This window comes from Nicotiana sylvestris, chromosome 9 (genome assembly GCF_000393655.2).
Source record: "Nicotiana sylvestris chromosome 9, ASM39365v2, whole genome shotgun sequence".
NCBI lineage: Eukaryota > Viridiplantae > Streptophyta > Magnoliopsida > Solanales > Solanaceae > Nicotiana > Nicotiana sylvestris.
The window spans coordinates 7,044,788-7,070,350 of NC_091065.1; the positions used below are offsets into that span (position 1 = coordinate 7,044,788).

The window sequence follows — 25,563 nt, forward strand, 5'->3', positions numbered from 1 at the left end:
GCCAATGGTAAATGTTTGAAAAATTTTCCAAGGTGGTGGGACTCTGGCCTAACACTATGTATATGTTTTGGAACTTTGGTTAGTACTTCTGGACAATTAATGTGAGTTGTTTGATGTTTACTTATTTTGTTTTTCACTTATTCTTTGTTTACTTTATTAATTCTTTTTTACCTTTTTATTTATTTAATCTCGTTTGACTTATTTATTGTGCTTTCCTTTGAGTACATTAAAATAACAAAGCTCCCTTATTTCTCCAAAATCGTTTCCCACCAAAAACCCTCCCCAACTACAGTGTTGCTGTCCCAAACTAATTATGGTAGTATTTTGTTAATTGGAAGATATTTTCAAGTGCCAATAGCTGAAAGAAGTGGTTGCCTTTTATTTATTTTTTCATGTAGAAAAAACTTTATATTTATCTGTATAAACTGAAACGATGAATAACCTGAATCAAAACCTAAAGTTGATCAAACTGAACAGTTACCCTTTTTGGACCATATAAATAATAATACGTCTACGTACAAAATAATATGCACCCGCAACCTTCAAATCCTAGATCTGCCTTAATGTTTTAGCTAATGCAACAACAATGAACCTAGCTTTTCTTCTTAAGAATTTCTTCAAGCTCGGAACTTTTATCTTTAATCCTTTTTTCAGTTGCACTTTTCTGAACTTTATATTCCAGAAAGAAGAGGGTTTTTTCCTGATCTTCCAATTACTTTTTCCCTTAGGTGTACTAAGTGGATGATGTGGCATTGATTTATTCGATGTGGACATAATATTTCCTCCACGCCAGGTGAGTGACCAGCACGTAATGTCGAAGGGGTTTAAAATACATGTTTTGATTGAGTTCATGTGTCTGGATGGAACTTCATTGAATACAAGGACCGGGATAACAAAGTGGTACAATTATAGGTGCCATTTAGGCTATTCTGCCATATTAAACTTAAAATCTAAAATTAGTCGTTTGTGATTTGAGCCTAACATCGATATATTACTACTATAGAAAGGGCTAACAACTTGTTTGGATGATTGTTACGCATCGTTTCATAATGTATCGTATCGTACTGTATTGTATTGTACTGTATCGTTTGATAAATATAATGTTTGGATAGATTGTGTCATTTGTCATCGTTTCATGATATCACGCACCAGCAATATGAAGAATAAACTTGCAATATTATAAAGAAAAGCTATGATACAAGGTAAAATTACTATATAAAAAATTAGAATAAATGATAAAATAAAATAATTTAATAATAATAAAGGGTGGGATTCAGAGAAAAAGACAAGGTAACGACGCGACCACACCAAATCGGTCGTTACATATGTGAGCATGTGATTTTTGCCCTACATGAAAATAACTCCTAAAAATAGACCAAAAATAATTTTCATTAATTTTAGGATTTTTATTTCTTTATTTGCATTTCATGCAATTTTAACATTTTTAAATCATAGAAAAATCCTAAAAAAATTATCATTTTTACATATTTATTTTTAGTCTTTAAAATTAGCATTTTTTTTAGTTTTAAGTTAATTAGTTATTTTAATGTTAATAAATAAATAATTTTAATTTTTACAAAATAGATAATTTAGGATTTTAATTAGAAAAAAAGGAAAAGGAAAAGAAAATGAAAAGCCTGATCTTTGGGCCATTTTAATTTGATTTTACCCAAGCCCAAATCAATTTCACTCACTATTTGGCTGAACCCAACCCAACCAAGCCCAATACCATACGAGGAAAAGGGGGTTCAGATTTTGGAGACCCAAAAGAAAAACGGCGCATCTGAGTAGGGGTTTTTCTCCATTTTTTTTCTTCTTCTCCATTCTCACTTTGGTTCTCATACACACTCTTCCTTGACACACACACACACACACACACACACACGTTGAAGACTCTAGCAGCAAGTGGAAATTACAAAGTTTAGAGCTAAAATTCAAAGATTGCAAAGCTGATTTTCAGTTTCAAATCCTTGTCTTCTCTCACATTTTCTGGAGATTTCAGAGCTTGGTGGAGCTTTAGAACTTGTTTCGGAGCTGAGAGTTTGATTTAAATTCAAATCTCTGTTCGATTCCGCTGATTTTACTATTTCCGGAGCTGCTGAGTTTCAATCGCCTGCTGCGACTGCTGTTATTCCTGTCCAAATGGCTGCTGAGCTTTCTAACTTCTTTACTCTGCCTTGTTTGTAAAGAACTACTAAAGAAGTGGAGAAATCTGTTGTAGAGCTTATAAATTTGGTTGAGGAAAAGAAGAGGAAAGAAGGGCATGTTGCTCTCGGATTTGACATTGAATGAAAGCCCAGTTTTAGAAAGGTCAGTTTTGAAATCTTTGGAATTAATATATTGATGATTATCAACCTGTTTACCTGAAATGAATACTAAGTGGTGCCAGATTAAGCCACAATTTGCTCTATTTTGTTCTTTATTTTTCCCTTTCCTAGCAGATTAACTATCTTTATCTAAAATGCATTTTTTTAATTTGGTCAAAATACAGCATCAACTTTGTTCAATTCAACTCATAAGATATAAACGATGTGTTATCAAATCTTATGCCTGTAGCCGTATGTTATTACCGTATTATGGCTGCCATTTTTATTTAGTAGTTTAAAAATTGTTGAGAATGAAATATTCATATCTTAATGACATCAATTTGTCTAGAAGGGGAATATTAAATGTCAAGTTATAGTTGACTTAACAGAAGCTTGTGATGCATTTGCTTAAATTGAAAGTGTTTTGCTTTGTCAAGGTTAAATCAATTTATGTTGAATATTTACCTTCCACATGGAATGAAGAGAAAGTGCGTGACTACTTTGTCAAATTTGGTGAAATTGAGAGTATCGTTCTTGCAAAAGATATCTTTTCCAATGTTATATCTATAATTTATGGCCTCTCAATAATCTCAAATCAACTTAGAAAAATGAATAATCAATGAACCGCGCAGTTGCTTTAGGCGCGTTATTTTAATAATTTACCTTCTTAAACTCGGGTGCGCATTTATGTGACCCAAATCCAAATCTCAACAACGTTATATAAAATGTGTTGCGGACTACGGGTGCATTTATGTGACATGGTTCAAGACATATTTTAAATGACGTTGCAATCTTCCTAAAAATGAATAAAAGCGACTATAAAGTTACATTCAAACCATAGGCTAAAATATGTACTAAAATCAGATAATGAGCCAATAATAACAGTTGAGCGACCGTGCTAGAACCACGGAACTTGGGAATGCCTAGCACCTTCTCCAGGGTTAACAGAATTCCTTACCCGGATTTCTGTGTTCGCAGACTGTAATACAGAGTCAATCTTTCCTCGATGCGGGATTTAAAACCGGTGACTTGGGACACCATAATTATCCCAAGTGGAGACTCTGAATTTTTAATAAAATAATCCCGTTTCGATTGTCACTTTAAGTTGGAAAAAACTCCCTTATACTCTCCCTTCCGGGGGTGTAGTAAAAAAGGTGTGACAGCTCTGGAGACTCTCCTATGAGCGCGATTTTTCCCCCGTTTGAATACTCCGTGGGAAACATTTTTTGAAAGATTTGACCGCACCCTGCTTCCGAGGTTGCCTACATATCGTTGGCTATAAAGGAATCAGGTCAGTGTAGTTCGGGAAGTTTCGGTAGCTGGGACTACCATGAAGCTGTGATTTCACTGTTGCTGCTGCTGCTACTGCTTACTGAACTCCTTATTACACCATGCCAAAATAAAAAAAGCTAGATTAAACTATGATCTATGCATTACAACAATCTTATCTAGGTCATCAAACTTGATCTTGTAACTCATGTTGCCTTGTTTGACTTGTATTTTATAGATGAAGTCCCTTTGTTGCGGACTTGAATTGTGATCTGAGACACTTTCCTTTTTCTTCGGGTGGACGCCTGATTGCTGAACCCGAATTATAATTTGAGATGCTTTCCTTTTCTCCAGGTGGATGCCTGATTACCGAAACTTGAACTGTTTCCCTTCCTTAAACTGGTGTTGTTCTCCCTTGCTCTCTAAGTGATCACCTTATTGCCAAAATTTTATCTGGATTCCTCTGTTTTCCAAGTGGACGCCTAATTTCTGAACTTGAACTGTATTTCCGTGCTCTCTAGGTGGGCGTCTGATTGCTTAACTTGAACTATATTCCCATGCTTTCCAAGCGGGCTCCTGATTGCTAAACTTGAATGTATTCCTTGCTCTCCAGGCGGGCTCCTGATTGCTTACTTGAAATGTATTCCCTGCTCTCCAGGCGGGCTCCTAATTGCTGAACTTGAAATGTATTCCCTGCTCTCCAGGCGGGCTCCTAACTATTGAACTTGAAATGTATTCCCTGCTCTCCAAGCGGGCTTCTGACTGCTGAACTTGAAATGTCCCTGCTCTCCAGGCGGGCTCCTGACTGCTGAACTTGAAATGTATTCCCTGCTCTCCAGGCGGGCTCCTGACTTCGCAAAATAGACATAACAAAGAAATTTTTTTGCCCCCGTTTGGGTATCTGGGCACACAGGTAAGTGTAAAACGGATCATATTACCAAATATCAATAAGAACTTGAAAGCTAAAACTTGAATTGTACTCCCTTGTTCTCCAGACGGGCTCCTGATTGCTGACTTGAAATACATTCCCTGCTCTTCAGGCGGGCTCCTGACTGCCGACTTGAAATGTTTTCCCTGCTCTCCAGGCGGGCTCCTACTTCAACAAAATAGACAAACAAAGAAATTTTTTCTGCCCCAGTTTGGGTATCTTGGCACATATGTAAGTGTAAAACGAACCACATTACCAAATATCAATAAAAACTTGAAAACTAAAACTTGAGTTATACTCCCTTGTTCTCCAGGTGGGCTCCTGATTGCTGACTTGAAATGTATTCCCTGCTCTCCAGGCGGACTTCTGACTGCTAAACTTGAATGTATTCCCTGCTCTCCATGCGGGCTCCTGACTGCTGACTTGAATGTATTCCCTGCTCTCCAGGCGGGCTCCTGACTGCTGACTTGAAATGTATTCCCTACTCTCCATGCGGGCTCCTGATTGCTGAACTGAATGTATTCCCTGCTCTCCAGGCAGACTCCTGATTGCTGAACTGAATGTATTCCCTGCTCTCAAGGCGGGCTCCTGATTGCTGAACTTGAATGTATTCTCTGCTCTCCAGGCGGGCTCTTGACTGCTGACTTGAAATGTATTCCCTGCTCTCCAGGCGCGCTCCTGATTTCTAACTTGAAATGTATTCCCCGCTCTCCAGGCGGGCTCCTGACTTCAAGATAGACAAAACAAAGAATTTGAAAGCTAAAATTTAAATTGTACTCCCTTGTTCTCTAGGCGGGCTCCTGACTGCTGCGCTCGAAAGTATTCCTTCTCTCCAGGCAACCTCCTGACTTCAACTTGAAATGTATTCCCTGCTCTCCAGGCGGGCTCCTGACTTCAACTTGAAATGTATTCCCTGCTCTCCAGGTGGGCTCCTGACTTCAAAATAAACAAAAGGAACAGAGTAAAGGACAAGGGAAATAGATGATTCCTAACAAGAAAACTACAGAGTAGAAACCTATCACATGTGGATACCAACTCTAATGACCATGACATGCACATGTTGATTAAGTGGCCTAATCTGCCAAACAAATCTGATGTTTAACTCTTGTTATACCCTTGAACCGTGAAACTGGGCTTCAATGCTCTGATTATCCAATCTGATTCCAATCCTTATTCGACTTGTAGTGCCCGAAGGGTTTTCACCATCAAGCCTCTCTCATTTTGTTCTTTCTCTCAACTTACCGTCGCCTTACGGTACCCACGAGGGTTTTCACCAATAAGACTCTCATTTTTGGATTTCTATCCGCTCCCGTCGCCCTATGGTGCCTGTGAGGGTTTTCACCGATAAGACTCTCATTTTCATTATTATTATTTTTTTCTGCTTGGACCATAGTGTTGCCCCTGATATGAATTAACTCTCCTTGCTTGACTTGGCATCTCTCGAAGACTGATCGGAAGGTCTTTCTTTGGACCGTAACGTGGGCTTTTGGATGGGGTTAGAAAGAAAGGGTATCAAAACAATAAAAGAAGAAGAAGAGTATTGCAGAGCAAAGTAAAGAGAGAATTCTTATTGATATTGGGATTAATTACAATGAAATAGAACCCTCTATTTATAGGGAGAGAGTGACTTAGCCACCAAGTAATAAACCCTAGAATCTCTAAATATGGACATTCACCATAAATAAAATTCTATTTATAACATGATTATTTATTTATTAATTTTCTGAATAAACGGTGTGACTCAAAGCCTGCTTTATTTCGCTCTAGCCATAATGGCCACATTATGCAGTTGAGACATCGTGCATATTATTATAAGCTGTAAATGTAAAATATTTTTCGGAGGAAGCTCCAATAGATCTGAGGTTACATTTGCTTCCATTTGAACTACATATGCTCCAAGCTGGTTAAGACTTTATTAGATTTTTTGGTTGAGTTACTTGTTTATTCATCGCGGTCTACGTCTTGTGAGCACTGTTGTTTATGTGCTAGCTGAGTACTTAGTTTATTTCATTTGAGCTTAATAAAACTATTATGGTTGCTGGGAATCGTTGTAGGTTGATTTGAGATAGTACAAAAAATGGAGTTAGTTTCATGTACAGAGGAGACAACCAAAATTTCTTTACACTTAAGAGGCTCGCTAGGATGGGTGAAACCCCCCGTCACAACCCCTATCTGGGTCCTGACAATAAGACTGCGAATCTCTAAATTTAGAAATCAATATATGGTTCTCGAAAGTTAAGATTAATAATTTGCAAGTCGTTTTAGAGATGAAATACTGAGACATGTATTATGAAATGAGGAAGATGGACTTCAACGGGTTTGTGGTAGGACCTATTGGAGAAAACATATGAAGTACTAACTCTTGGTCTCACTCTAATGGGAATTGCAGGGAATTGTGAATCCCTGAATGTATTGATTGAGACTCGAGGAGAGGAGCAGTTGCACACTGATATCTACGTTAATCTATCAAATGAATGAACTTTTGAAGAATCCAATATTTGCAACCCATGCAGTTGTTGCTGCAGGATCTGCTACATTAGCCACAGCTATCACTTATCCTCTCGATAGCCTTAAGGTCCTTATGCAGGTGTTGAAATTGATGATAACTCTGAGCAATCACTTAAATTTGTTATCTTTCACTGAGGGCAGTATTTTTAATGTCTCCTTGTAATTTGGTTATATGTTCCGGTGGAATGAAATGCAGGTGGGTTCAGGTGTCAATAAACAACTCACTGCTGCTGACGCCCTCAATAGGATTAAAGCTTTGTCAGGAACTTCAGGTGACTCAATCAACTTTTTTTTTTTGTCGTGTGGTAACTATAAGTGATGCTTGTCCGCTCTCTCATTTTACTTCATGGGCAAAATTATTTGCTTTAAGAGAAAGGCGAAACGATATCCTGGCTACTTAAACTTGCACCAATTTGTCATCCCGATAGATAAACTTACAATTTTCCCATTTTAATACTTCTACTTTATAAAAATACAAGTAATAAACACCTTCTGCTAAGCGTGTTACTCAATCACTGTGACATGTCTGACACATCATATTTTTTTCTATTATTATTTAACATGTGTAATTTGTGGGTCCCAATCTAATTTTACCAACTTATTAAAAAATCTAAAATCTTTTCCTTTTCTCTTCATCTTCACAAGGGTGGCGACCACCACTACAAATTTAATCCACCATAAACACCACCATTCTTCACCCTCTTCAGCTGGACTCCCTTCCTCTTGATAGCACTAAACGCTAGAAAGGACGATCATTTTCCAATTCACAGAAAAAATTTCACATTCCTCTGGCCCCTACTCTTCATCATTTCTTGGGTATGATTTTTTGGGACAAACACACCAGCAGTAATTATTCAACGCCATCTCACAATATCACCATGGCACTAAAGATGCGAAAGAGTACCCTCCACCCCTATATTCTCCTGTCTCCAAACACCACTGTCGGAATTAGTAAAATGTTTAGAACTCGCCGGAATTCCTTTGTCAATGAACATTGGTTTGAAAGTGAAAAAAAAATCATTTTAAAGCAAAATAACAACCCATTAAAGTTTTGGCTCCATCATTGGTTTGAATGTCACCAGTATCAAAAGAATGACCTGAAAAGGTCAATTTTTTATTTTTTTCCTTTCTCTTCCTTTTCGCCATAGCTCGTGCTCTTCCTTACTTCACATAAAAGGGGATCCATCTTTTTATCTTCATTAATGGAGGAGAAAAGGGGGAGAAGGGAAGGAAAGAAGAACAAGAAAGTGAGAATCGAAATTAAAGAAGAGCGAACAAGAGAAAGGGGGAATTGGGGGAGAAGATGGGACGGAAATAATGGGGGACAAAGTTGGAAGAGGAGGAGGAGGGGGTGGAGGACGTGATAGGTTTTTTTTAAAAAAATTCTTTCTATTTTGTATTTTCTCTGATTTAACTGTTTTTTAAATGAAAATCAACATATGGACGCGCCATATAACCGTGACTTGCACGCATTTTGCCCACATAAGCTATGTTTCAGCCACATACGCATAGTCAACGGTCAAAGGTGTTTATTAATACTTTCTGTCAAGTAAAAGTGTTAAAATGGGATATACCGGGATGACAAACTGGTGCAAGTTTAAGTGGCCACAAAGCCGTTTTGCCCAAGAGAAATGCTTTATAGGCCTAATAAAATTTCTGACCAGTGCAAAAAAGTTCATTTATCGTAGTGACAGCTGTTTATATGGATATCTTGCTTATATATTTTTTTTAATCTTTTATGAACATTGGAGGCTTGTATAGTGGTGTGGGGTGGTTGACACTTGGAAGATCATTGGGTTTGGGAGCTCGCTTTGGTGTTTATGAAATGTTGACTGCATTCTACAAAGGTATGATATTCTTCTGTTGCTTAACTTATTACAATTCATTGCCAGTCTTCTGACCAGAGAATCCAAACCTAGAGAATGTAGGATTTTTGCATGAATCTGTTGGTTTAGATGCTTATCTTACAATGGAAGTTCTAGAATGTTCACTCCATTAGAGAAAACATATAGGAAAGGATCACCCAAAAATCAAAATATATTCCAAAGGAATAGTTCCCCAGCTAGGAGCTACTTTACCATATTCCAAAACAAATGGTTTTAATAAATGCCGAACTCAGTTCGTCTTGGGGAATATCTTAAACTTTTTTCACTAGTTTCTCTGGGTCAACAAGTAATAAGAAAACACCATTACTTTTGGAGTAATATAAGATTTCTTTAACTATCATTTTCTCAACTCTATGATTAGAATTGTGAAATTTAAAGTTTTTCCTATCACTAATATATTCACATAGTTTCTATGTTATAAATATTATAAAAGAAAAGGTTGAATAATGATCGAAATTGGACAAAAAATTGGTCAAATTGGCCATCGATAGCTGAACAAGCTTAATTGGGACGAGAGAAGAATGTCTTGTTCACTGAAACTATTTATAGCAGTGGAAAAAAGGAAATATTGGAAGTGATGCACTACGGTGTTATATGAATGAATTGAATAGTTCTGACTTTTGAGTATCGTTTGCTTCGTTCCTCGTTATATAACATATTGTGTCTTCATCTGCAACCCTTCTTAATCAGATGGTCGAGAAGACAACTATGTCCATGTCTCTGAGGCCCTGTTGGCCGGAATTGCTTCTGGAGCAGTGGAATCACTAATAAGTTCTCCATTTGAACTTGTTAAACTCCGTGCTCAGGTTACTTCTGCCTCCCGAATTCCCAGCTCCATGTCAGTTGTTGAAAAGACTGCTGTTTCGCCTTTAATGGCAAAGTTGTTGCCTAGACATTCCCCAGATATTAGGGGATTGAACAACACAGTTGGTCTTTTAACCACTCTTCCCACCAAGCATCCCAATTTGGTCACTGCGTTAAAAGATTATCCATGGATGATGACAGGGTCTGGGAGACCCCCATCTATATCTGATGTTAAGAGGCCGTTAGACATCATCTCTTTGGAAGGATGGGGTGCTTTATGGAGAGGGATGAGATCTGGACTTGCTCGGGATTGTGTGTTTGGCGGGATATTCTTTTCAACGTGGCAATTCCTGCATCAAGCAATGCTTGAATGGAAAGCAGTTGGGATGAATCCCCCACCTAGGTATTGCTTCAATTCTTATGTTAACGCGTTTAATACTTTTGTTCTTGTCCTGGTTTTAAATTCTGGTGTTTGATGTTTTCTGGAGATGTTCTTTGAAGAAAAATTAATATTTCTCCAAAAACAAGTTATTTGGAAAAAAGTGCGTGCTTGGATGACTATCTTTTTCCAGAAATGGTTTGGATATGATGTTGTCTAAGAAACAAAAAGCTAGATTGTTACCTATTACTTTATGGAAGTTTCAATCAAACCCCATATTAAGAAATCTACCCCATGTTATAAATTTGAAGAATATCCATAAATCAATGTGCATTAGACTATTAAGGTTTTTGTGCATTAGACTATTAAGGTTTTTGCAGCATTGTAATACAGGGAAAAAGTGAAAAAGAAAAGAAATGAAGTTAATACATATGTAATATGCTGGAAAAAATAGCATAAATTGAAATGAATTAGAGACTATTTTGAACAATTCAATAGGGAGGAAAGTAGGTGAAGGGATAACAGTTTTGTTTCCAGGTCAGTTGCCAAGTGTCTATCTTGTCACTTGCCCAATTCAGTTTTAAATAACTTTGATCATCGAGACTTGTTTTCATTCAGATCTGATGAAGAAATTGGCCCATTGTCTCCTTTAGCTGTTAGTCTTGCGGCTGGATTCTCTGGTTCACTTGCTGCTGCTGCTTCTCACGGTTTTGATACTGCTAAATCTCGTTCGCAATGCATTGTTCTGCCCAAGGTATGTTGCCTGACCAGGTTTCAATCATCTGTATTTGATCACCTGCATGATATTCTGCTATATGAAATATCTACCCAAATACCTTAATGCTCAAAGATGATCTTGGGTGGTCAGTTCATTTGGCAGAATATGTTACAAGTATTTGATAGCTTACTAATTGCTAGTATATTACATATTTGTAAAGTTAAGCATCATAAAAAATCCTTGAGTTGGGCATATCCATGCTGTGGGATGAGTTGGTGTGTCGGGCAAGCTTCTATGGTCAATTCAACCTATTGGCCTTAGAGTTGGTTGAAGTACTTTTAAAACTGGTCAATTCCATTTGGGGGGGTGGGGAGGTTGTACAATGCCAACAGTAGTCAATCAGTTACAACTTAATCCACAACTAGATGAAGGTTGGCTATATGAATGCCCTGTATTCGTTTCGCTCTATTCAGGCCTGAAGTAATTTCTAAGTCATCTGTATTTGGTGGGTGTATAGTTTTTCTCAAATATTATCTCTTTTCGTCTTATTGAGCCGAGGGTCTATCGGAAACAACCTCTCTACTCCTCCGGGTAGGGGTAAGCTCTGCGTACACACTGCCCTCCCAAGACCCCACTTGTGGGAGTTATTGTTGTATAGTTTTTCTCAAATGCTGCTACTCTGCCAGGATTTGTGGTTTGTGCATGAATTCATTAGTTAGTGATGAACATTTTTGTTCATTATGTGGCAATTACGGCCCCGGTGCAAAATCATGAGACTTTGATAGGTCTTTTGCAAATTATATCTCTTGTTGGTGAGCTTTTTGTACCCATTCCCCCCTTAGGATAACATGCATTGTGTATGGGGTTAGTATTGGTGGTTGTTGGTTTGGGGGTAGAGTAGATGAGAATGTGTATGTGCAACCATATAATTGGAGCATCTGTTACATGTAGAGGCTATAATCGTACCAAGTAAATGCTTCAGCAACTTTTGACCTGTTGTCCTCGGGTTTTCAATGTTATTAGATGTATAAAACATGTGTTTCTTGGTTGTTATTATGGTATTTGTGAGAACATTTGGTGTTCTCTTTTTCCCAATAGGTGCAGGCCTTGTGGATTATCCTCTTCCTTACTCTTTATGTGCAGTTTGTATCCATGGAGAGAAGGTTTCTTAAATGGCAACTACCTGGGAAGAGATTTGAGAGATGGACCGGGATCCACCCTGCGGATAGGAATATCTTATTTCGTGGCTTGGGATTGAGGATGGCACGCAGTGGACTCGCGTCCTTTGTGGTTGTAGGTGGGTATCTTTTTGCAATCAATCAGCTGCTCCCTAAGTGAGGGTAACAAGATTGCGGAGGAATTGAGGAACTAATGAAAGGATAGAAATGATGAACCGTGTGTTATCAAGTGCAGAAGTTTCCCTAAGCGGCTACCAAAGAAGCGTGTTTTCCTCTAGGAACAAACAGTTTGGAGACGACTATTCACACATTAATGTTGGTTATACGTTTGGTGTCTGCATTTCTGGAGGCTCTGTATTCGTCTTTATACATTCATTCTATTAACCAAATGGCCTTGTTTTTGGCTTCAATATTCAGATATTTTGTACACAATTTGGCTGTTGAAGATGTTAGTAAATAGCAATAAACAGAAGCGTTGCTTCTCCTATGATTCCAGCATTAGTTGGAACTTGAAGTAGGCACTTTCATCCTATGTTGCGGGGACTGCTATACCCGTGTTGGATCTTTAAAATATTGGTGGATCCGACACGCACCTAGTGATATTTTCAAAGAGTCCGAGTAACATAAGCTTCAACACTCATAATTGTAACAGGATTTATATAATGCAGCTTTTTACCATATAATTACCATGTCTTAGTGTATTTGTACATTTCGTTTGTTACATCTTTAAGGGTGCAAATTAGTAGATGATCTTGTAGTGAGAGAAGGCCTCATTTGCACAATCTGCTCTTCATCAACACCAAATTTCTTGGCAGAAAATCCAGCTTCAAAGAAGCGTTTTACGGCGTCTTCCATATAAGCTTTCCCTTCTCTTACAGTCATTTTCTTGCCTATCTTTTCTGGGTAACTTGTTAGGAGATGATCACCTTTTAGAACCGCTGCGAGTTGCACTAATTCTTGTTGGAATTCACTAATGTTTGCATCTTCATTTGCTTCTGCTTTTCTGATCTTTGTTGGAGTTGGAAGTTTATCTGTGGAAAATTTCAAAGAGAACACAAAGTTAGGTTATATAATGTTGAGGAACCAAGATTTTTGTTATAAGACAAGGCAAAGGTTATATGAAAGGTGCTTTGGAAAGGGCAAACGAGTAAGGAAGCTATTTGGGAGACCGAGTTAGATATGCGGAGCAGATATTCACTCCTTTTTAATAGTCCATGTATATTTCTAAACCCGTTCGAAGATAGGCAATCATTATTACAATAAATTTTGAACCTCTTTGACATTATACGAAGACCTTCTCTTCTCTTATGTAAGGAGATTCAACAATTTATATATAAATAAACAAATTTGACATTTCCTATTTGCTTTCACAATATGATCTTCCCACGAAGGGGATTCAAGTGAACCCCCTTTAGCATCCACCTAGTTTCACACAATGGCAGAGCTATCTTATAGCAAGGGTTGTCAACTGACACCCCATTGTCGGAAAAATATACTGTGTAGGTAGGTAATTTTTTTTTATATGCATATATACTATATATTGACTCTCCTTAATCGATATGGTTACTATTATACATTTTGACGCCCCTTAATAAAAATCCTAGCTCCACCACTAGTTTTATAATTAGTGGTTGGTGATAAGTACTTGTCCCTCTTCCCTCCTCCCAACTTAAGTACCATACTTTGTCAGCAACAAGATTCGAACAAGTGACGTACGCTTAACACACACATCATGTGGTGCTGACATACTATATCCACCACAGAATTAAATACTTCTCTCTTGTACACAATCTATCTTATCTTAATGTTGTTATTTTTTTTTTATTTTTTTTTTGGAAATTAAATGTCAATGTAAAGTATTTGAAGTTGAGATGACTAACCAGGGCAATCAGTTCTGGGCTCCTTCCTAGTTTGTAGAATGTGTTCAAAAGTGGCAGCCCATTCATCCCTTTTAGTAAGAAAAGGTGATGGCAAATCAAATATCTTCTTCACCGTCGCCGGAATCGATGAATGTTCATATTCCGACGTCGGAAACGGCGATCCATTAGGACCATGAACAACTGCAAAGCAAAACAAAAAATAGATAATGTCATTTCAATATTCAATAAATTGCTTAGTTTTGTTTCTAATAACACAAATTTTTTACTATTATTAAAATGTCGAAAATATTTGTTCCGTTTTGACATTATAAATTCACCTCCCTTAATCAAGTTCCAATGTTTGGATGAAAGTCGGGTAATAGGGGAGCGTGATGTCAAAACGGAACAAGTACAAGTGTTATTTGGCTATTAACCTTATGAAAATTACAAGTAACTAATGAATATGCAAATCATACACCCCCCTCCCCCTCCCCCCTCCCCCCAAATACAAATCGTAAACTTTATGCTAATACTGTAATGCATATCTTTTAAGATATACCAATGACAAGAAAAAGGAAGAAAAGGTAGAAATTATAACACCCTTCAATGACAAAATAAAAATTTTCGTAGTTACATATAAGAATTGTGTGTATATTGTTAGGTTATAGCAATGTAAATTAATAAATTATGACATTAAAAGAAATTGATTGGACAAGAAAATTAAAATGATAAAAAAAAAAAAGGAACATAAATGTCCTTCTCGTGTGAAAAGGACCACTTTTGCACATATCTTTTTCAGAAAAATTCAGTAAACTTATATTTATATTCACATGTTACATGCACATAAAAAGTAGGATGAATGGGCAGCAATTAGTTGAGATTTAAAAGCATTTCACACAATTAATTAAAGTAGTTGTGAAATGAGGGATCCAACAAGTGAGATGTGACTTGTTGACACATAGATAAGCATTCACTTGTCAACAGCAAATTCAATTATTAATATAAATCTATATTATGGGTGTACAAATGAAACCGACAAACCGCATCAACCCGATAATCCGAGTCAAACCGAGAAAAAAACCCGACTATGATTTGGTTTGGTGTTAGAAATAAAAACCCGACCATAATTGGTTTTGTTTAGTTTTAACTAAAGAAAGTCAAACCGAAACCAAACCAATCCGACATTACATATATAGAAATGTTAGATATATTTTATGTATAAATATACTTATTGTGATGTAATTTATAAATATTTCTTAAAAGATTTCATAATTTTATCTTTTGATGTATTATTTCAAGGTTAGACTTAGAACTTTTGAATGTTCCAATAAGTTTTATAGTCATTAATATTAGTAAATTAAATAGTACTAATAAAAGCCCAAACCAAAATCAAATCAATACTAATGCTAACAAAATACATTCAATTCAATACTACGAACGGGAATGTATTAAATATCTATTTTTTGTTTTGCAATAATTTAAATAAAAATGCTTAACCTATTTTTCTTTTTTCTTTAGCGTTTAGTCATATAATTAACACTCTCTTATTAGTTTACTTATTTTAGCATGACTTAGTATTTTTAAATTAAGTTTATTTTTATTATGACTTTTTAATTAGAAATATTTATATTGCATAATTTTATTGTCTTTATTGTTGAATATTTTAGGATAATGCCATGACATATCTCATATTTTGTATTATTTTCTTGGAAAATACTTTATATAGTTGTATCTTACTAGGACTAAAGAAATATTTTGAGCACAATTTATATATTTTGTTCTATGAAGATTTTACCGGAAAAAAAAATCCGAAGAACCCGAGAAAACCCGAAAGCGAAAAACCCGAGTTTTATTGGTTTAGTTTAGTCTTTAGATTTAATAATCCGACACAATTGGTTTAGTTTGATAATTGTAAAATCCGAACCAACCAGGCCTATGTACGCCTCTAATCTATATAGTGATGTGTTAGAGTACATTTATGTGTATCTCGATTAATTTCACAAAATATTTGCTACCAACACAAGTATTGGGAAACTCTGTCCGTCAAAGCTTAGACAGATGAGAAGAGATCACCTAGCGTTTTTGTCTTCGTTGGGCTTCGAATATGCGATTTGTGGTTCTTAACCCACTTTATTGACTACTAGATCATACTCTTAAGTACGTTAGAGAATAATTTTTATATATCAGCAGGGGAGAAGTCACATGTCTTAAAAGATGGTCAATTGATCACCGTTCGTCGAAAATTTATACTGTGTATACAGGTAAAATATTAGGTTTTGAAGATATATAATATATTTTGAACACCCTTTGTCAGAAATATTTTTTTACTTCTTTTAAGTTTGAACACCCTTTGTCAGAAATATTTTTTTACTTCTTTTAAGTTTGAACACCCTTGAAAAAAATTCTGACTTCGACACTATATATCAGATCTTTCAAAAAATAACTAAAGCTAACAACCTATAAAAGGTGGAATCAATAACTTAAAAAATAAGTAGGTTAAAGGTAAAAATGCAATTATAATATTAAAAAGTTTCGTACTGTATATTATTTCTTCAATTATTCAAGGTACTTACATGATGCAAATGGGAACTAAGTGACTTCAAATGTCATACAATTCGGCGGTATTATGCACTTTTGACCAATTATTCTCTTTTTTAGTGGAAATTAATTCAATCTAATTGTCGTCTTTTTTTTTTTTTTAAATTTTATATTTAAGTCGACAGTACTTGAAATGACTATAAATTATGTCTAACTAGGAAATTATATTTTAATATAGTGCATGCGACAAATTATGTTAATTTATTATAATTAAGTGATAAAATTATATTAAAAAATACATATCATGCAATTATTAATTTTGATACAACATCATATTTAGGTAAGTGCTAAGCATCTAATAATTGTCATTAGACTCTTTACAACTAAATTAATTAATTTTAAGAATGAAAATTATGATATATATCTTTATTTTATCTTATGTCGTTTAGTTTGAATCAACACAAAATTTAAGAACATAATAATTTTTTTGAATCTTATGGTCTTATGCTAAAGGTATGTCTAACATACCAAAAATTACTCTTTGAATATATGATTTTAAGCATGTCATGTCATCCCTATAAGAGAAACCATTGAGAATATAACAAAATATTGAAATTAAAAAATTTACTAGAAGATGTTAATTTTTTCAACAAATTAAAGTGAAAGTAAGACACAAATTAAAAACAAGGGAGTATTTTATTTACAAAAATAAGAAATTAGCAATAGAATTCACATTGAAAACTAAATCAATCCATTAACGTTCTTTGAATCCTATCATTTTCTTCATATTTAACTTATATACGAGACAACTTAAATAACATTTACACTATCTGTGTAATTTAACTTTTCAAACATATTATTTGTGTTTTTTGCTTTTTTACAAATTTCACTTATTAAGAATATAGTTATTTATTGTTATATTCTAACCTATCTACATCTATATCTTCTATACTAAATTAAAAGCACGAACGCCCTTAGCGAAATATTGTTTGCCTTTTTTACCCTTTATAATTTGACTTCACACTGGACAAAATAGACATTTAACTATTTTCCTAATATTTAGGATTTCCTACGTAGGGGAAGATCTAATAACCAAAGTTAATTTTTTCCTAAATATTAGGAAAATAATTATTGCCTAATAACTAAAATTTTGAATTCAAGTTATTCAATTATGATTTTGTTCCTTTAAAACTTGAATTCAAGTACATACATTATTATTCAGTAAAAAACGACAATCTAATAGAAAATTCAAAAAGCTATGTTTTCTGATTCAAATTGTTTGGATGAACTCATGAAGATCATCAAGTGCAAAAATCAACGAAAGAAAATTGTCATAGGGTTTTGTAAGTTACTATCTAATCCTTATGCTTCTTCTGTATTTTAGATTATGGTGTTCTGAGTTGTTAGAAACTTTGGGATTTCATCGAAGCGAACACAGCAACACTGCATTGGCGAAGCCAGGAATTTACTCAAGGGTGTTCAAACTTGAAAGAAGTGAAAAAAATCTCCGAGAAAGAGTGTTCAATATATATTATATACCTCTAAAATGTAATATTATACTTATATACGCAGTGTAATTTTCCGACGAAGGTGGTCAGTTGACCACCCTTTACAACACGTAGCTTCGCCCATGGCATGGCAACACATAGTTTTAATAAATTTTTATTTTTAATTTTATTTTGTGTTCCTCACTCCTCAGAATCTAAGTTTTGCAGCAATATATATGCCTTTTTTTTCAATTTACAATGTGAAATATACCAGATTTTGTTTATTAAAACGACTTAAAATTACATAGTAGAATGACAGTAGCACATAATTGCCAGACATAGTTACTTGATATTTAGTCAATTTTATATACTCCTCTTTGTTTAGTAGGATCATCACCTTTAAGCACAATAAATTAAGTTAAATCTTAATTTCAAAAGTTTAATTCTACTTATATAAATATTTGAAACATTGATAAATTGAAGTATGTCAAAGCACAAAGTCCCTATCGAAATGTCGTTCACTTTTTTTACACTTTTAAAATAAATTTCACATTGGACAAAAGTAACTTTTAATTATTTTTCTAATATTTAAAAGCTTAAAATCTATTAAAATTTTGCTTATTACATTATTTCTTATTTGAATTAGTTCCTAATATTTAGGATTATAACATCAATAAATATTTACCTCATATAAATCGCTAAACATGAATTATTTAGAATGTTAAGGTCTTCAAGTTAGACATCAATTAGAACTCGAATAAAATTACGTCACAATTTTCCTCTTCGTTCGAAAACAAAACCCATAACTATCTTGTAAATGTAACACAGTAGAAATTTTTTACTAAATGATTTTAGGTATTAATCACAACTCTATTTGTTCTTATTTAAATTTTCATAATTTTTTCTCTCTCTTTGCATTCACTTCCAAAAAGTGATAATTTTCTATATTTTTTTATTTATAAATATTAAGTTATTTATCGCACAATATTAACTGATATTAGTCACTTTTAAGAGTTGAAGAATTAACCCAAATAGTCACTCACCCTATCACTTAAACTAAAAATAGTCGGTAAATATATAATATATGTATAATATATGCATAATTTATGCATTATATGTGTAATCAACATATAATCTATATATATATATATATAACTAAAAAAAAGTAAATAATTAATATAGCCGGCTATAAGATCCCTTTAGCTTGCATTGTCACTCAACAATTTCTTTCTAGGAACTACATAGCCAACTTCTTCCTTCAAATCTCTAAAGGGCCGAAATTAATGCTGGATAAAAAAGATTTCGGTTATAGTTTTCCGTGTGATGGCCTACTTGTAATATTTCGGCACGGAAATGATTCAATCCTTTTTTTGTGTGTGTGTTATTTGACAAATTTATGAAGAATTGTGATAAAAATATTTTTGTGTTACTTTTTTATTTTTAGTATTAAATCATACAAATAATAATTTTCACAAGATACTCTCATAAAAGTTTTCGCAAATCATAATAAAGTATCAGAGAACCTTTGCGGGACATAATTTCTTCCTTCGTTAAACTAGCTAAGGACCAACATTCATTTTTAGGAACTTTAACTTTTTTCATAATACAAATATAACAACAACAACGACCCAGTATACTCCCACAAGTGGGGTCTGGGGAGGGTAATATGTACGCAGACCTTACCCCTACCCCGAAGAGTAGAGAGACTGTTTCCAGGAGACCCTCGGCTCATAATACAAATATATTATTTAATAATATTGATCTAATTTTTATAATTATGTATTAATTGATATAGGTATACGCGCAATTCGCGAAGCGCGTATCCTAAGACTAGTTCTTTTAAATTATCAGTGCGTAAAAATTAGACAAATATATGGGAACAGGTTAAAGGTGTTCATACCTGTGCCCTTTTCGATCCAAGGAGAGATCATAATAGTAGGAACTCTAACACCCAATCTATCAAACTTGAAATCGAACGGTTCTCCTATGATTCCATCAGGGTTAGGGACCCCACTGACAGGTGTAGGGACATGATCGAAGAACCCTCCGTGCTCGTCGTACGTGATCACGAGAAGGGTTTGGTTCCACTGTGGGCTCGCCCTTAGGGTTTCGTACACCTCCTTCACGAATATTTGTCCTTGATATACATCATGTGATGGATGATCATCGTTCGCTGGCTGTAGCTTTGAGTCCATGTACCTCTGCTCCACCACAACATATCCTGGTAATATAGGTGTCAAATTTAGCTCGTAGAAATTAATTTTATTTAATAATGCTGAAAAATTATTTATATGATTATTAAGGTTTAACTTGCACGCATCTTAATTAATTTTGCAGGATGTTTACTATCTCCTACGAATAAAGTATCAAATAACTTTATATATCAAGTAATCAACCAATGAAAAATATTATAAAAATATAGTGAATTCTTTAAGATAATTTTGTTTTTATTTATTCAGTTTCTCTCTATAAAGAACAAAGTTCTTTTCATTTGATTAGATTACTAAACAAATTTTGAAAAATAACAAATAAATGACAAAATAATTTTAAGCTAGCGTCTGCATATAAATTTGGTTGAAATTTGCGAAAAGAGTTTTTGAAGTTATGTTAAAAAATAATTGTGTTTGGACATACATTTTATTTGAAAAAAAACTTAAAATTATGTGAGCAGAAGAAAAAATTTCACCCAAAAATTGCTCTCTTCTTGAAAAATAAATAAATTATTTTTTAAAAACTCAGTGTTTTCAAAATATGTATCCAAAATTTATGGCCAAACGGGTGCCAGTTTTTTTTTTTCGTTTTTTTCAAAAAAAAAAAAAAAATGTTTCAGTCAGGTAATTAAGTTGAGTTATGAATTTTGTTTAATCCAAGTTAATTCAAACCATTTAATTAAAACAAAATTTAAAACGAATTAATCATGCAATTTTAATTGACTAATTCAACCCGCTTTAAAAAAATAATTTTTTTTAACATAAACCGTAAATTTGACATCCTTTACCTGGCAACTTTCCTGATTTAGCATCATTTTTGAATGTGAGATCATAGGGATGAAACTTCCCAATGTACTTGAGCTTACGCAAATTCCGGTAGAATAGAGTCGCCGGAATATTCTGGTAGTATATTCCGAAGTTAATTCCGGCGTCGTCGAGGTTCTCGAAGATCGTTCTTTGCGGGTAACCTTTGGCTAACAACGACGCGTTGTTTGAGGTGGCGCCGTGAGATGTGGCGGAGTGAACGTAGAGCCGGTTCGGTTGAGTCGACGCCGGCACCGACGCGAACCACCGGTCGAACACCGCAAATTCCGATACAAGGGTCTTATAGACCGCCACCTGAACAATAACTAATTTTTTTTTTATGCATTAACTAGGTAAAAAAAAATATTTACATGCACTATCAATTATTACCCTCAAATCAAATGATAAATAATATATTATAACACATTACATTTTTATTAATTTTATAAAAAAATATTATACTGATGATATATATAACTTTAATTAATTATAGATTTAAATTATATATTGATTGCATAGAAGAGTTTTGCACAATCAATTTAATTTAACAGTTATACCTGAAATTTGGAAGTATAGTTGAATTGGACTCACTGGTAAGAATGGAAGGCAAAAGTATAGTTCAAGTGGACTCACTAGTAAGAATAGAAGTTTATATAGCCTCTTTATAATACACATTCACTATAAAAATTAATTTTTTTCGGAATTCATTTTTATATTTTGTTATAATATATGTCCTCTATAACAACACTTCACTATATTAATCAAAAAATATCGGAACAAACGAGACTGTTATTGAGAAGTTTGACCGTATATATGTGTGTGAGATGGATGAATAGGATCCTTCCACCCTTAACTAAAGGTCTCAAGTACGAACCCTGAGTATGAAAAAAATTCTGCTAGAGAGCGCTTCTCCCTTAAATGGGTCTTACGTAATGCGTATCCAGATGTAATTAGGTTTCAATGCGGGAATCGAATACCGAGAGAGTAAACCAACCAACAAAAAAAAGAGGAAGGTGTATCCATATCGGATGAAAACTTGAAATAAAAATAGGAAAATTTAATATTACTATTTAATGTGTCGTAGTTAGTTATAGGAAGCAATACAAAAACATCTACTTTTGTTACGTATTTAATAGCTAAGTGTTATACACAACATATTTTTTAGATTCAATAAATTGGAAAGAAGAAACAGATATTATAAACGTCATATCCTAGAGAATGTGTTCATATCTACCTAAATTTTTAGAAAATTCTTATCCACAATTGATAATTATACCAAATCAAATCATTTTGAACCTTAAAAATCACATATTAGTGATTATATACGTAACTAAGAGATAAAAAGCTCATATGCAAGATACATGTTCTGCATTCATTGATTTGGAGCAAATACCGAGCGCTGATAAATTATTACTATTATTTTTTTTTTCAAAATTTTGCTCCCTAGTTCCTTCAAAATACAAGAACTAATGTACCTCATTTTCGGTGTGAACTTAACTACTTAAGTATGTTATTTCTTATTTTCTTTTAAATGTTAAAAAATACTCCTTTAAATTACAAATGTGGTTTAAACTATTTTTAAAAGTACTTAAAATTTTAGAAAAAAATCATTTATTTCCTCAAATAGTAAGACTCAACTTTTTCATGCCAAAACATTCAATATTTAATGAAGCTCCCCCCTACTCGTAGTAGTAATTACACCAACAAGGGTTGGGGTGGAGTGATAAGTACTCGTTCATCCTTAACCAGATGTCTCGAGTTTGAGCTTCTGGGTATAGAGTCACCTTTGTTAGGGAGTGCTTTACCCCCATGCGAGACTTTCCGGCGTGAATCCGGATTTAGTCGGACCCTTATATGAGTATCGGACACCGGGTGGGAAACCCAAAAAAAAAAAAAAAAAGATAGTAGTAATTACCATATCAGGTTGGAATCCATTCATGACTTGTTCAGGCATATTAGAATCCATAGAAAGAGCTTGTTGAGCAAATCCATTCATAGGTGCTGGATTTTTCGAACTATCATTAGACCCAAATATCTGTTCACGTATAGCTTGAAATGAATGTCCTGGATCAGGATCAACATAATGAGACTGATCACCAAATAAAATCCGACGGGCTTTCGGATCCGTCGTCGAAATCGGGTTGGATTCGGACCCGTCGACGCCATTGATTTCCGGGTTGAGCTTCTTCATCCATCCTAACATGTGGTCGAATGACCTGTTCTCCATTACGAGAACTACTACTGTCTTTATTGGACTGTCAGCGACAGCCCAATAATAATAGTGATTACCTATTAGAATTAGAAAAATTAATTGTCCGACGACGTTCGTCGGACTATTAATATTTTTGGATGACATTGTGGTGGTGGTGGAATATTTTTTTTTTTTTTGGCAGTGGTTGTTAGTATGGTCCGTGAACTGACTGAAAGTTGGAATTTATAGAGTTGTGGGCATTGAGTGGAGTGTTGGGTGGTGAGGAATGGACACTTCCATAATTTGTATGTATGTGTTTTGTTGCTTTATTGGTTGGGAATGGAAAATATCTTCTTTAATAAATGCTTTTACATGTAGATGTAATGCTTTATTATTGTCACGTAAAATCTTTTTATAATAACTTCGTTTGTTTCGAATATTTTTGAATGTTATAGCGAAGTGCTGTTATATAGAACAAATATTATAACATAAGATGAAGATGAGTTCCGAAAAAACTTGGCTTTTATAGTGAAGCGTTGATATATGGGGATACTATTATAGAGAGGTCTAACCGTATATAACATAGAAGGTTGTAGTAAAATGATAAGTATTCTTTTATTCTTAATTAAAGGTCTTGGTTTACAGAGGCGGAGTCAGGATTTAAAGTTTATGCGTTCAGGCTTATAGTCTGTTTAAGTTACTAGGTTTTAAATTGATAATTTATACATATTTAATTGATTTCTTAAGATAAATATAAGGTTTAGACTAAAGCTCTTCGGTTCGCCGGAACCTGTATCCCGCATGCTAGCTCCGGCCCTGTCGGTTTGAGCCATATGTATAAAAGCATCTTTGTTAAAAAACATTTTACTTGTAGGATTTCCCAGTATGAATCCAAATTTAATTAAATGCCAATAAAAGTATCAAATACTGGATGAAAAATTAAAAAAATTAAAAAAAATAAATATTTACCATATGAAAAAGAGGAAATTAGGCCATTATATAGGAAAAGGGAATGGAAAGTCTGGTGATAATCAGGGAGGTTCTAGCTTTCCGGCAAAGGATACGGCTACATTTATGGTTTTTTACTCAAATTTTATAAATGAAAGTTTGATACTTTAACATTATAAAATATATTTGAACGAAAATTTCCAGTATATTAGGATTAGTGTTTGGCCAAGCTTTAAAAAACTGCTTTTAAGTGTATTTTTCTCAAAAATGCTTTTCAAAAAAAAGCTTTGGAGAGAAGCTATTTTTTTCTGCTTTTCCAAAACTGCTTATGCTTCTCCTCAAAAATACTTTTTTTCCTTCCAAGAACTTGGCCAAACACCTCAATTTTTGGCCAAAAGTGCTTTTGGCCCAAAAAAGCACTTTTGGCCAAAAAAAAAAAAAACTTGGCCAAACAGACTATAAATCTGGTCAATCGAAACAAAATGGCATGTACTTTATATGGCAGTCACTTTTCATTCATCGCTTGAGAAAATTTCGCTGAAATTTTTATAAAGTACTATCTTTTAGTGGTATTTAGCTATCTATAGATATCATTTGCTATATTACGGATTGTAGATACGTTTTCTATTGTTATAAAATGTATTAGATGTATTTAAGTTAATGTATTCATGAATACAATAGCAAAAATAGGCGTGAATCAGGGAAGTCCAACTAATCAGTTGTTGTATTCGAGTATATTCGACTGTATTCATGGCGTGAAACATGGGATTACAGCTGGACAGATTATTGTATTCGACTGTATTTACGACATGAAACAAGGGATTACACTGTTTTTAAACGGAAAATGTATCAATTAACATAATAGACTCCTAATATAACTCAACAAACTCAATTATAACACACAAACTTTGTATTTTCGGTTGTAAAAAAGATTCTCAACCGAAAAATACCTCAAAAACATGGCAATCTTCAGAGAAATTATATAATACATCTGAATACATAAATTATATTAATTAAAAAATATATGAATACATTCATGGTATATAGCGAGACAATGAATACAATGAAATACATAAAATACAGCGGGATACATTGAAATATAATGAAAAAAAGATAGTGAATACAATGAAATACATGGAATATAGCGAGATACATTGAATTACAATGAAAAAAAGACAATGAATACAATGAAATATATGAAAATACAGCGTGATACGTTGAAAATACATTGAAATATATTAACAGAAAATCAAGTTGCTCAGCTCCAAACTCTGTCGTCTTTGTTCAAGAACAAACCCTAATTTTCGGCAAATCCACCGTCGAGCAATGGTGGCAGAATAAGGAGCTGTTAATCACCATTAACGAGCAGATGATTAAAACTTTTGAAGCAGCAACAACATAATCTTCATATAAATCAAACCTGATGAGTTGCCTTCTCGCTAACCACCCAATCAAGCTACGACCTTGAGTTCCAAGCAATTTTGGCAAGAACTTTCGAAGTTCATTCATCTGTAATCTCTCAAACGAAAATTTTAATACTAGAGCCTGAT

General features: G+C 34.2%; 2 protein-coding genes across 5 annotated transcripts; one reads left to right on the plus strand and one right to left on the minus strand.

Annotated features, from left to right (window-relative positions):
- Positions 1-1,757: 1,757 nt before the first annotated feature.
- Positions 1,758-12,659, plus strand: LOC104238122 (mitochondrial arginine transporter BAC2). Of its 4 annotated transcripts, none has more exons than XM_070156644.1 (11): positions 1,758-2,310; positions 4,189-4,488; positions 4,571-4,734; positions 4,817-5,155; positions 5,296-5,427; positions 6,893-7,090; positions 7,208-7,283; positions 8,763-8,858; positions 9,588-10,104; positions 10,699-10,834; positions 11,942-12,659. In XM_070156644.1, exons 6-11 carry the CDS (start codon positions 6,974-6,976, stop codon positions 12,134-12,136), a joined length of 1,137 nt encoding a protein of 378 aa, XP_070012745.1. In that variant the 5' UTR covers positions 1,758-2,310; positions 4,189-4,488; positions 4,571-4,734; positions 4,817-5,155; positions 5,296-5,427; positions 6,893-6,973; the 3' UTR covers positions 12,137-12,659. The 4 variants fall into 4 exon arrangements, with proteins under 4 accessions (XP_070012745.1, XP_070012746.1, XP_070012747.1 ...); XM_070156645.1 differs by having other exon boundaries at positions 4,616-4,734; XM_070156646.1 differs by lacking the exon at positions 5,296-5,427.
- On the minus strand, positions 12,617-23,344 carry LOC104238134 (non-specific phospholipase C2). Its single transcript, XM_009792421.2, has 5 exons — positions 22,790-23,344; positions 20,859-21,189; positions 19,761-20,081; positions 13,857-14,036; positions 12,617-13,007 (listed from the first exon to the last, which is right to left on the minus strand). Exons 1-5 carry the CDS (start codon positions 23,228-23,230, stop codon positions 12,703-12,705), a joined length of 1,578 nt encoding a protein of 525 aa, XP_009790723.1. The 5' UTR covers positions 23,231-23,344; the 3' UTR covers positions 12,617-12,702.
- Positions 23,345-25,563: the final 2,219 nt, after the last annotated feature.